Source organism: Egretta garzetta, unplaced genomic scaffold (assembly GCF_000687185.1).
Source record: "Egretta garzetta isolate BGI_Z169 unplaced genomic scaffold, ASM68718v1 scaffold1555, whole genome shotgun sequence".
Classification (NCBI taxonomy): Eukaryota; Metazoa; Chordata; class Aves; order Pelecaniformes; family Ardeidae; genus Egretta; species Egretta garzetta.
In genome coordinates, this window is record NW_009259853.1 from 3,899 (window position 1) to 16,405 (window position 12,507).

Sequence of the window (12,507 nt, forward strand, 5' to 3'; positions counted from 1 at the left end):
TACTCCCCTTTGCTTCTAAAGAGGGACCGGCAAAGATCGGGACGACCGCAGGGCGCTTGGCACTGATGCGGTGGCAGCTGGTAAAGCAGAACGGCCGTGTGCGTGCGCTGGAGCACTGGAGCCCAATGTGCAGTGGATGCAAAGCAGCAAAGGGGAGGCAGGGGACAGGAATCTGAATTGCTGGGCTGCTGGCACGGGGAGCAGTGATGCTCGGGCTGGGGCTGTGCAAATATCTGTGTGTGCCTCTGCCTCCGTGGGCCCCCGCAGGATTGTGAAGCTTGGTGCACTCTGGGGCACGCTCAGAGGGGTTTGCCTGTGTGGATGCATCTCGCGGGTGGGGATTCACGTCCCGCTGTGCGTGGGAGCGGAGACAGGCACTGTTTCAGCATCTGTTTCTGTACGCTCGCCGCGTGTGTGTGAACGGGTGTGAGCAGACAGGAAAGTGGTTTTATCCCTGTGCATGAGCGCTGTTCGGGGCACACAGCAGCAGTCCGCTGGGGCGCAGTATCACTGAGAGTCACGGACTAGCTTGGGTTGGAAGGGAGCTCTGAAGGTCACCCAGTCCAACCCCCCCACAATGTGCAGGGGCATCTTCAACACGGTCAGGTTGCTCAGAGCCCCGTCACAGCTGACCTTGAACGTGTCCAGGGATGGGGCCTCCAGCACCTCCCTGGGCAACCCGGGCCAGTGTTTCACCACCCTCATCGTAAAGAATTTCTTCCTTACAGCCAGTCTAAACCTGCCCTGGTTTAGTTTAAAACCATCGCCCCTCGTCCTTTTGCAACAGGCCCAACTAAAAAGCAACTTAAGTGAAACTGGAGACAGCAATTCTCCTTCCTACAGGACTGTGTCCCTCACACACAGCACCGGTATCACAAGTAGGAAGAATAAGGGAATCTTCCATTAGGTGGAGGCTTTTTTCACCAACCAAACCAGTAATTAAGTAAGATCAGGCCATAATGTTTGGCACATTACAATCCTGGAACAGAAAGAAAAGAAAAAAATGCCTGAGCTCAAGAGATTTCAGTGCAGAAAAGCACCACTCAGGGAGTGGGGAGAGCGCTATTTTCCAAAATTACAGAATGGCTGAGGTTGGAGGGGATCTCTGGAGGTCACCTTGTCCAAGCCCACTGCTCATGCAGGGCCACCTGGAGGCGGTTGCTGGTTTACCTGTGTTAACCATCTTCCCATCTTCCCCAGGCTGTGTTTTCCTTCCCCAGAGGGTCCTTCATGGAAAACGCAGTCGCGGGGAATCGCTCATCCATCACAGAAGTCACCCTCCTGGGATTCATCCATCACCCTGGGCTGCAGGTTCCTCTCTTCCTGCTTTTCCTGATGATCTACATCATGACCATGGCTGCAAACATCTCCGTCATTGCGCTAGTGGCGGCTGACTGGCACTTTCATACCCCCATGTACTTCTTCCTGGGCAACTTGTCCTGCCTGGAGGCCTGCTACAGCTCCACTATCCTGCCCAGGCTGCTGGCCAGCTTCCTGACGGGGGACAGGGCCATCTCCATCCACTGCTGCATCCTGCAATTCTATTGCTTTGGTTCTCTGACAGCAGCCGAGTGCTGTCTCCTGGCTGTGATGTCGCTGGACCGCTACGTGGCCATCTGCAGACCGCTGCGCTACGCAGCCTTGATGAGGGTCAGGTCCTGCCTTCACCTGGCGGCTGGGGCATGGATCAGTGGGTTCCTGTCCACCGTTGCCAATGCCTACTGGATGTCAGGCATGACCCTATGTGGTCCCACTGACCTCGACCATTTCTTCTGCGATTTCACCCCACTGTTAAAACTGTCCTGCTCTGACACCAGCCTGATGGCTCTGGTGACGTTGCTGCTTTCTGCTTTGTTCACTCTGCCCCCCTTCCTCCTCACCCTCACCTCCTACATGTGCATCATAGCGGCCATCCTGAGAATCCCATCCTCCACTGGCCGGCACAAAGCCTTCTCCACCTGCTCCTCCCACCTCATTGTGGTCACCCTCTACTATGGAACCATCATCTTTGTGTACGTCCTCCCAGACACTGACACGCTGAGGCCCCTGAACAAACTCTTCTCTCTCTTTTACACCGTCATCACTCCTTTTGCTAATCCCTTGATCTACACCCTGAGAAACCATGAAGTCAGGGAGAGCCTGAGGAGGGCTTTCACTGCTAGGGTCTGCACCACCTAGACGATTCATGGTCCAGCTCCTGTGCCCTCCTTCCTGATCGTTCCCACTGCATCCACATCAGGAGATGTCCAATTCCCCTAAAGAGTTGTTGACCAACGGCCTGGCAAAACCAGTATTGCCTGTACCACGCTACAGGTTTTAAGCCAACTGCTGCTGACACTACATTTCGCATAGGCCAGCCATGCAAGGTCCTGGTCTCAGCAGGGGAGGCTTATCAGGTGCTTATGGGAACTTGGTTGACCCAGAGCTGGGGACCAGGGGTCTCTTGTTATGGCGTGACGTGTGTCATCCCAGGACTATAAACAGCTCACTGGTGGTCAGGTACTGTTCACCAAGGAAGTGTAACCTTGAGAGCTGGAAGAAGATGGCTTTGAGCATCACCAAGAAAGGCAGTTCCCCAAAAAGGAGAAAAGCCCAACCCTAAAGCTGAGACTGGGAAAGACTGAGCACGGCCTGGAAAAGCAGAACCCTCCAGCACTGTACAGCATGAGCCCTGCAGGCTCCAACCTCTTATAAAAAGACAAAAATGTTGCATTTCAGAAAGGCATGGAATTGATGTGACAGGGGCCGCTCTCGTGAAATCACCCTGGGGTGGTGGTGGGTGTGAGCACATGAGGAGACCCTCCTGTCTTCTTAGAATCATAGAATCGTGGAATGTTTTGGGTTGGAAGAGACCCCTAGAGGTCATCTAGTCCAACGCCCCTTCAGGGAGCAGATCTAACTGGATCAGCTTGCTCAGAGCACCATCCAACCTGGCCTTGAATGTTTTCAGGGATGGGGCCTCCACTACCTCTCTGGGTAACCTCATTTCAGTGTTTCACCACCCTCATTGTAAGGAATTTCTTCCTTGGATCCAGTCTAAACCTACCCTGCTTCAGTTTAAAACCATTACCCTATGTTCTGTCACAGCTGTCCCTACTAGAAAGATTTTGCCCATATTTCCTATAGGCTTCCTTTAATTACTGAAAGGCCACAATCAGTACTTCAAGAGCCCTGGCACTTCCTCGGCATACCCTGCCTGCGTTCTTCAACACCCCGTCTCTCTCTGCCTGCTGGTCGAGGGGACCAGCGGTCCCTCTCCACGCTTGTCTGCTCCAGGCACCCTGCTCTCCAAGTGCCTTCTGTCCTGCCAGCCAACTGGCCAGGATGGCGCGGGGCTATGTGTGCGTGTGTGGATGGGTCTCTGAGGTTATGCTTTCCCCCCGCTAAAAATTCTGTGCGTTTCTCCTCTCTAGTGCTTTAATCAACAATAAAACCTAATGGCAAGAAAACATGGTTTGGCGAGGTACTGGTTTGCGCATCAGAGGGAATCAGCCTGCGTCTCATGGCAGGAACATTAATCAAAGTATGAGGAGTTTGGGCCCTGGTACCCCACAGCCAGACCAAAGAAGCGAGTTTTCTTTTGTTTTCCTTTGGTTTCGATCATTGGTGGCCACCTCCCTTTCCTGCCAGCCCAACCTTTGTTTCTCCTTGTTGCTGCACCCCATGGTACGAGAAGCTTCCACTTGCGTCAAACAACGCAACATGTGCGGAGGGCTTGCTTAGCGTGGAGGAGAGGGGAAACAGCTCTGCTTTGCTCCGGGGTGTGCTCTCCCTTATGTGTAAGGCAACAGGACAGAGGGAGCAAATAAGACAAAAAGCTCATGGGTTGGGATCAAGACAGGCGGATCACTCACCCGTGACCTTAATGGGCAAAGCAGACTCAACAGAGAAGACCTCCAGCAGCTCCCCTTTCTACCGGGACAGGGAGCAATGTACCTGGTGCTGCTCCTGAGAGAGGTTGGTGCCATAGGAGGGGAGGCACCATGAGCTGCAGTGTAGGGACCCAACGCGCAGCCCTGTGTCTCGGGGTTCCTGGCTGGTGGTGCCAGTGGCTGCAGTCCCCAGGGACCCCCGACCCTGTGAGCAGCGGTGAGTCCCATCTCAACCCTAGGGAGCTTCTCTGACTGCAGAGGGCCTGCTCACAGAGCTGGGGTGGCGGTGTGTACCCCACACTTCTCATCCATGGCGCCTTTTGTGTTCCCAGAGTCTCTGCAGTGACTGTGGTGACAGCCCTGCCTGGTTGGGGGGCGTCAAGGGCAATCTTGGTGTCCCAGCACTGTGGGACTTCAAGAAACCCAGAATCACAGAACAGATGGGGTTGGAAGGGACCTCTGGAGAGCATCTGGTCCAATCTCCCTGCTCAAGCAGGGCCACCTAGAGCCGCTTACCCAGGACCATGTTCAGATGACTTCTGAATATCTCCGAGGGTCGGAGGTTCCACAACCTCCGTGGGGAACCTGTTGCAGTGTTTGGTCACCTCACGGGGAGAAAGTGTTTTCTGATGGTCAGAGGGAACCTCCTGTATTTCAGTTTCTGCCCATTGCCTCTTGACCCCTGGGGTGCACTGGGAGTTACTGGCCTCCAACTAGGTTTTTGTAAGTGGGCCCAGCTGTTCAGCCAGTTTTCAACTCACCTCACTGTCTGCTCATCCAGCCCAGACTTCAACAGCTTCTCTGTGAGCGTTTTATGGCTGACAGCGTCAAAAGCCTTGCAGAAGTCAAGGCAGACAATAGCCATGGCTCTCCCCTTGTCTACAAAGGCAATCATTCACTTGGAGAAGGTTATTGGGTGAGTCAAGCATGACTTCCCCTTGGTGAATTCATGCTGACTACACCTGACTATTTTCTTGCCGTTCACGTGCCTGGAAGTGGTTTCCAGGATGAGCTGCTCCATCGCTCTCCCAGGGATCAAGATGAGGCTGAGCAGCTGGTAGTTCCAAGCTTGGCTGTGCCATTGGTGCCTGCTTGGAAGAGCAGTAGGGAGGAAGAATCCAAGGGCTGGAATAGCATCAGCAGTCTCTCAGCAATGCACCTTGTGGTCACAGACAGGAGAAGGACTTTGTTAGAAGCTACCAGAGGCTGGTAGCAGCTTGTTGGGAGCCAAGGAATGCTGTGGCTCTCCTTATCTAGCACCCTTGGCTTCCTCAGAGGGCACCCAGGATTCTCCTGACAATCTTAAACAAAGCCCCCATTTCAAAACCTTTTCAGGACACTGCTGGGCAAAGCCCTGTGGAACTTGGTGCGAATTCCGTGCTCATCCTGATGTGAGCGGAAGGTTGGTCTAGGACTTCCAAGGCCCCTTCTCACCCAAATGTTTTGCTGTGTCTCTCACTATTGACGAGAGCTACTGTGATTCCTGGAGTCATGAATTCCTCCTCTGCACGTGGGTTACAACCGAGCATGCTCCCCCCCCGCCCAGCACCAGCCCCTCCTAGCGGTGGATGTTCTCTCTTGGGCCTGAAACATTTTGAGTTCAAAGTTTAATTGTGAGCGACTACTTGTTGAGATCGGGCCCTCCTCACAGCCTGCAACCCCTGTGCATGACACCACAGTGACAAGTGAGGGTGACACAGGCAAGAAAGCCATGGCAGGAGGGTGATGCCATTCTCACAGTGCTGAAGTCCTTTGCAGATCCAGGAGAAGCCAGTAATGAGAAGAGGAGTAACCAGAAGAGTCAGGCTGTGACACTGTGGTGCATGATGCGAGGATAAGGGCCAACGAGCAAGAAGAAGGCTTCCCAGAGAGCTGGTGCCACCTCCATCTCTGGAGGTTTTTAGGTCCAAAATAAATAAAGCCCTGTGCAAGCTGGTGTGACCTGACCTGGCCCTGCTGTGAGCAGAAGGTTGGGCCAGAGACCTCCCGAGGTCACTTCCAGTCTAAAGGATTCTGTTTTTCCATCTCCTACAGGGCTCGTCCCTTGATGATGGTAGGGAAATCTCTCGGGTTCCCTGTGACCATGTCAATAAGTCAGACCTAAGGACGGTCAGATCAGCTGCAACTTTGTGTCCCACTCCAGCCAGTCTTTCTCGGGTAAAGGGCTGATGGACAGCGACCCCCAGAGAGCCGTGACCAGATCCTTGCCTTCACCCTGTATTTTCTTTTTCCCTCTCTTGCCCTTCCCAAGATCTTCCCTTTGATCATTCTCGTGCCCTCCCACCCAAACATCTCACCCCTGCTTAACCTTTCCTCATTGGCCTGGTTTTGCTTGCACCGTGCCCTCACTCGGTGTTTCTGGGACGGTCACCGTGGTAATACCTACCTCGGTCTGCAATTTTGTTTAACTAATATCTCCTCTTTTAATTTACTATCTGTCATGTCCTTTAAATTCTTCATGCCTTGATCTTCTCAGGGACACATGTGTCAGGTGAGCCAGCTGCAAGCACACACTAAAGGCTGAAACACTGGATCTTCAGCCCAAGTGGGCCTTGAGAAACTCCGCGATCTGGCCAACAGAAATCTCTGGAAGTTTTCCAAGGAGCCGGGATCTTCTCCTCCTGATCTTTTGATTTTCTACATTCGGGGGATATGAAGGCAGGCTCAGACCTGAACTGCATGAGGAGCAACCTTGAGGAGAAAGGCCTGGGCATTATGAGGGATGCCATAGAGGGCAGTGATGCTAAACATGATTATGGGCATGTGCATATTGGGCTACACTGGGAGGAGTGTGGCCATCCAGGCAAGGGGAGTTATGACCCTGCGTGACCCAGCATTGGTGTGGCCACGTCTGGAACAGTGTGTCCCAGTGTGGGGGTCCCTCTTCTAGAGGAGCGGGGAGGAACTGGAGTGGTCCCATGGGAGGTCTGCCAAGGTGGGGCTAGGAGCCATGTGTGGAAAGGCTGAGAGGTGGGGGCTTCATTGGCCTTGTGAAGTGGAGGCTCAGGAATGTGTAGTAGTAGCTTGAGAAAGCTTGATGGTTCCTTTCCGAGAGGATTGCGTGTGTTTTGGTAGTGGGAAAGAGAGAGCACAGGACAGCCTATGGTGGAGATGGCCAAGGGTGCTGGACAGGCTGAAGGGCCCTGACAGAACTGAGGTCTTTGTCCCCTCAGCTATGGCTGATGTCTCTGCCACCAAGGCCTATGAGGAGTCACATTGTCCTCATGGCACTGGGGCCATGTTGCCTACTTGCACCCCCCTGGGGAGCCCAGGAGGTCACGTAGTGTTGTCCTTCCCTTGGCATCACCCCCATATCCCAGGAAGAGCCCTGAGCCACGTGTGATGGACAGGTTCTCTCTTCTGAGGGGCTGGGGTCAGAGCTTGGCCTTTGGCTTGACAGAACACACCAAGGCTTTACACAGCATCAGAGCCACCGGCACTTTGCCTTTGCCTGCCTGTCATCACTGCCTCCGATTTTCTGCTCTAACGAGTCCGTGGGGAGGCTGTCTTGGTAATGGCCCTCAGTGGGGCTCATTAATGCTCCAAGAAACTTCAGTGCTTGCTTCTGACTTCGCCTCCTTCTGCAGTTTGTGCAAGCTCCTCTCAGTGTTGCAGGTCCACGGACTCAGCGCTAAAACCACCATGGGGCTTGTTACAAGGCAGAGAGCCCTCAGGTGCCTTGTCTCTTCCCACAATTTTCTTCAAGTCTTCAAGACTTCTACAGCTAATTGGAGAGGTTTCAGGGTGATAGTTAAAGAGGAAGAGTTCAGGGAGCTTTTGAGATAAAAGGATTTTTACTTTGTAAGGTCAGTTTTTATTATTTCTTCCCTCTACAGAAGATGTGATAGCAGCATTCTCCAGGTGATGTTGTCTAAAGGGTCACCTAAGGAGGTCTGGAGAGGTAGGGAAGGCAGTCCCTTGAGGCCAGACGCTCTATGGACAACCTTGCTCCTCACCTCCCCAACCCCAGCGTTTCTCTGATTGGCCCCTTGGGTCTTGCACCCCTTGTCCTCACATCGGACTTCTCCACTGAAGGCTGCAGCTGGAGGTTACAGCTGCTTGGCATCAATTCCCACCGTCTTTCCTCAGAGAACCGGCTGCACCCAGGCACAGGAGGACTTCTCCTCATTGCCAAAACCCAACAGTTACACATGATGCAACTCAATAAGCTTTAAAACACTCTCCCCAACCTTATGCCAAGTCCACGCTGCATCGCATGAGGTCCACCTTCTGCTAGGGATATCCATACAAGAGCTGGTTCAGACAGAGAGCTAGGAAAGGATAGATACGCACATAACTGAGGAGTTGACGCAGGAGTTAATGAGACTTCTCAGAGGGGGGGCTGGAGAGCCATGGGAAGGGACATACGTCCAGACAGACTGCTGAAAAAGCTGCCCTTAGACATGGCCACTTAATCAGGAGTGAACTGACGGTGAAAAAGTTTCTTCCTGATCTCCAGGCCGAACCTCTCCTCTTTCACCTTCCACCCATCGGTTTTGTCTTCCCACCATGCACCATGATGAAGTGACTCGCTCCTTATTCTCCATGACCTTCTCATAGATAATGCCAGGCTGAGATGAGGTCCCCCAATCTTTCCATTCTTGGCATCTTGGCCACTTGACCTCTCCTCAAGGGCCAAGTGCTCCAGCCCCTGACCACCTTGGGGGCCCTTCACTGAACCTGCTCCACCGTGCCAACATCTTTTCTCTCTTGGGGATCTGAATCATGGATGCAGTAATCTGGCTAATCCCTTCCCTTGATCTCCTGGCCATGTTCCTCGTCATGCAGACCAGGATACTGTCGGCCTCCCTTGCTTCAGGGCACATGGTTGCCTCCTCCCCACATCACTGACCACCAAGGTCTTCTCCACCAGTCTCTTCCCCCAGCCACCGCCATTGCCAGGTTTAATCTCCCACAGGGGCAGAAACTGGCATCTGTCCTGGTGGGATTTCATGAGGTTCCTGACAATATGTACTCCCCTCCTCCTCGAGCTCTCTCCCTGAGTGCAGAGTCCTGAAGACCTTTTCAGTGAAGACTGAAGCAGAGAAGGCATCGAGTCCCTCAGCCCCATCCAGTCTGCTGTTATTAGATTACCCTCCCGGTCAGCAGCAGCCTTGCATTTTCTTTCTTCAGCCTTGCTCTCTTAACAAATGATCAAAGCTGGTTTTGCTCTTGACTTCCATACAATCATAGAATGTCTGGGGTTGGAAGGGACCCCTAGAGGTCATCTAGTCCAACCCCCCTGCAGGGAGCAGGGACACCTTTAACCAGACCAGGTTGCTCAGAGTCCCGTCCAACCTGGCCTTGAGTGTTTCCAGGGATGGGGTCTCCACCACCTCTCTGGGCAACCTGTGCCAGTGTTTCACCACCCTCATTGTAAAGAATTTCTTCCTTAGATCCAGTCTAAACTTACCCTGTTTTGGTTTAAAACCATCACCCCTCATCCTGTCCTGGCCCCGTCACCACCCTGTCCCTTGGATGGCCAAGCAACGGAGCAGCAAATACTGTTCCAGAGCAGCCCTCTCTTTCCGGCGCTGCTATGTCTCTGCTCCTTTCCATGAGCCCTGGCTGTGCGCCACAAACCCCCTGGTGTGAGTCCTTACCCTGCATGGTCACACAGCTCAGCTAACTTTGCTGTTCTCCTCTCCCAGGCACTTCCCAGCCCAGCCCGGCCACCTCTCGGCTCTTCTCATCTCACCAGCAAAAGACCAGCCTGCCCCGAGCTGGTGCATGCAGAAAGAGGTTTCTCCTTGTCATTTATTCCTCCCTGGAAGCGCAGAGTTGCTCCTCTGTGCTTCTCCAGCGATGTCCCTTCCCCAAGACAGCCTTTCCCCATGGGAATGTGTCTGTGCTGGCCTGGCCACCCTCTCCCTCTGCTTGCCACAGAGCCCTGAGCTGCTGGTGCTGCTCTGCAGAGTGAGCAGTCTGGGGTGCCTGGAAGACATGGGGACACAGTCTCAGGCAGATCCCTTCTGATCATTCACCACCTCCACTGGAGCAGATCACCCTGCCCAGGCCTCCTTCCCCAACACATCATCCCATGCCCCCCCGCCATGGAGCCCATGGAGAAGCCAAGAACAGCAGCACGGCCTCTTCAGCCAGTTCCTGACTTCATCTTTGGAAGAGGAGTCCAACATCCAGACACTGGCACTAGGAAAATCCACTTTTATTACAGAGGTGTGACATGGGAAATCAGCTGCACCATCGTGCCAGAGACGTGTATGAAGGACTCTGTGTAGGACAGACTGGGTTCATGTCTCTGGAGAAGTGAGGTGAATGCAGACATTCCTGGACAACCATGGCTATCACAAACCAAATGCCCAAATCCCAAAACCCTTGGGAAGAGACATGGGCAGCTTATTGCTGCTGAAGGACAAGTGATTGAATCAGTTTCCTGAGGGAATCCTTGAGCTCCTGGTTCCTCATGCTGTAGATGAGGGGGTTCACTGCTGGGGGCCCCACTGAGTACAGAACAGCCACTGCCAGATCCAGAACTGGTGAGGAGATTGAGGGGGGCTTCAGGTAGACAAACATGCCAGTGCTGATAACCAGGGAGACCACGGCCAGGTGAGGGACGCACGTGGAAAAGGCTTTGTGCCATCCCTGCTCAGCAGGGACCCTCACCACAGCCCTGAAGATCTGCACATAGGACAGGACAATGAAAACAAAACACCCAAAAGCAAGAGAGATGCAAACCGCAAGAAGCCCGACTTCCCTGAGGTAGGAGTCTGAGCAGGAGAGCTTGAGGATCTGGGGCAGTTCGCAGAAGAACTGGTCTATGGCATTGCCTTGGCAGAAGGGTAGTGAAAATGTGTTGGCAGTGTGCATTAAGGCATAGAGGAACCCACTGCCCCAGGCAGCTGCTGCCATGTGGGCACAAGCTCTGCTGCCCAGCAGGGTCCCATAGTAGAGGGGTTTGCAGATGGCAACGTAGCGGTCATAGGCCATGACGGTGAGAAGAGAAAATTCTGCCGACATCAAAAAGAGAAAGAAAAAGACCTGGGCAGCACATCCATAGTAGGAAATGGTCCTGGTGTCCCAGAGAGAATTGTCCATGGCTTTGGGGAGAGTGGTAGAGATGGAGCCCAGGTCGAGGATGGAGAGGTTGAGGAGGAAGAAGTACATGGGCGTGTGGAGGCGGTGGTCACAAGCTACAGCGATGATGATGAGGCCGTTGCCCAGGAGGGCAGCCAGGTAGATGCCCAGGAAGAGCCAGAAGTGCAGGAGCTGCCGGTGCGGTGTATTTGCAAAATCCAGGAGGAGGAACTGGGTGATGGAGCTGCTGTTGGACATTTGCTGCCTCTGGGCAAGGGGACCTGTCCAAGGAGGAAAAGGCAGGGACAAATCAGGGGAGACATCTCTGAGCAAAAGCAAAGCCTTTTTTCATTTAACCTCCCAAACTCCCTCTCCCTTTTCAGAGAGCTTTGAGCAGCTCCCTTGCTCAGGCACTGGGTTGTGGGGGCTGAGGCTGCCCCTGGGAGGACAGGACTCTGCAGTGGGCTCTGCGGCAGTCAGTCCTGCCCTACAGCCATGGGTAAATAAGAACAAGGCGTGAGCTGTGATTGAATCAACTCGGGATGGACTTGACACAGTATTCACTCTCTGTCCACTCACCTGCGGAACAGTGTTGGCTCTTTATTTTGTTTTACTGCCTCTTTCATTCCTGGGGGCATTTATGGAAGGTAGACAACCCTGGCGGGGGCCAGGGGGCATCTCTGTGTGTGCAGGGTCTCAGGGGAATCTCAGAAAAGTCCTAATGGGATCTGCGGTATCCGTGCCTTCTTCAGAACAGAGAAATAAATTCCCAGCTCACACGCTGCCCACCCGCATAACCAAGAGGAGAAACCTTAAAGCACAGACACCTTCCCTTTCAGGAATCCCCCACCTTGATCTTCCTCTTCAAAACTCCCTCAATAATGTTCTGGGGGTGATATGGAGCTGTGAGCAGCCCTGACCCACGCAGCATCCTCTCAACTGCAGAAGGACCCTGCCCTGCTGGGGGTTGCTCCTTCCACCCACAGCTTCTCCCCAAAAAGCCATGGGGAGCTCCCGGGGCAGGTTGGGTTCTGACCCTGGCAGGCAGCAGAGTGCCTGCCCCAGCACACAGCCCTTTGCGGTGCCGGGACCCTGCTCTGGAGGACCCCTGGGCACCCCTGGCAGCACACCCCTGTAGCCATACCTGGAAGAAGGGAGCTGTCATGCCCTGTCCCTCAGCGGGTGCAGCAGGGAAGCCCTTCTCTGCAGCACGTCCTTCTCCACACAGAAGAACCCCTGAGAGCCACCCTGCCAGATCCTATCTGCCCTGGGATGTGCCAGCTCTAGGAGACCCCTCCAGGAAACTCATGTGCATTGCCCTGTAGCCAGAGACTTACTGTGCTAAGGGCTGTGCAGATTTCTTCTCCAGAGAGCTCTCGGGGTCTCTTGCTTCTCTCCTCACCCCTCCATGCCTGCAGGCAGAACCGTCAGCCCTGCTGCCCTTTGCAGAGGAGCTGCTCCTGGGCAGAGCTGTCGCTCTGCAGTGCTGCCCACTTGCCATGAGCTCCCTCCATCCCAGGAGCCCAGCCCCGCAGCAGAGGACTAGTCCAAGGCAGTGCTTGCTCTTCCCCCTCTGGGCTCCCTCCAGGTGTCCCTGGGG

General features: G+C 54.0%; 2 protein-coding genes across 2 annotated transcripts; one reads left to right on the top strand and one right to left on the bottom strand.

Annotated features, from left to right (window-relative positions):
- The first annotated feature begins 1,230 nt into the window (after nucleotides 1-1,230).
- Nucleotides 1,231-2,178, top strand: LOC104127279 (olfactory receptor 10C1-like). Its single transcript, XM_009639934.1, has one exon. It carries the CDS (start codon nucleotides 1,231-1,233, stop codon nucleotides 2,176-2,178), a length of 948 nt encoding a protein of 315 aa, XP_009638229.1.
- An 8,051-nt stretch (nucleotides 2,179-10,229) lies between these two features.
- LOC104127280 (olfactory receptor 14A16) lies at nucleotides 10,230-11,165 on the bottom strand. Its single transcript, XM_035895468.1, has one exon. It carries the CDS (start codon nucleotides 11,163-11,165, stop codon nucleotides 10,230-10,232), a length of 936 nt encoding a protein of 311 aa, XP_035751361.1.
- Nucleotides 11,166-12,507: the final 1,342 nt, after the last annotated feature.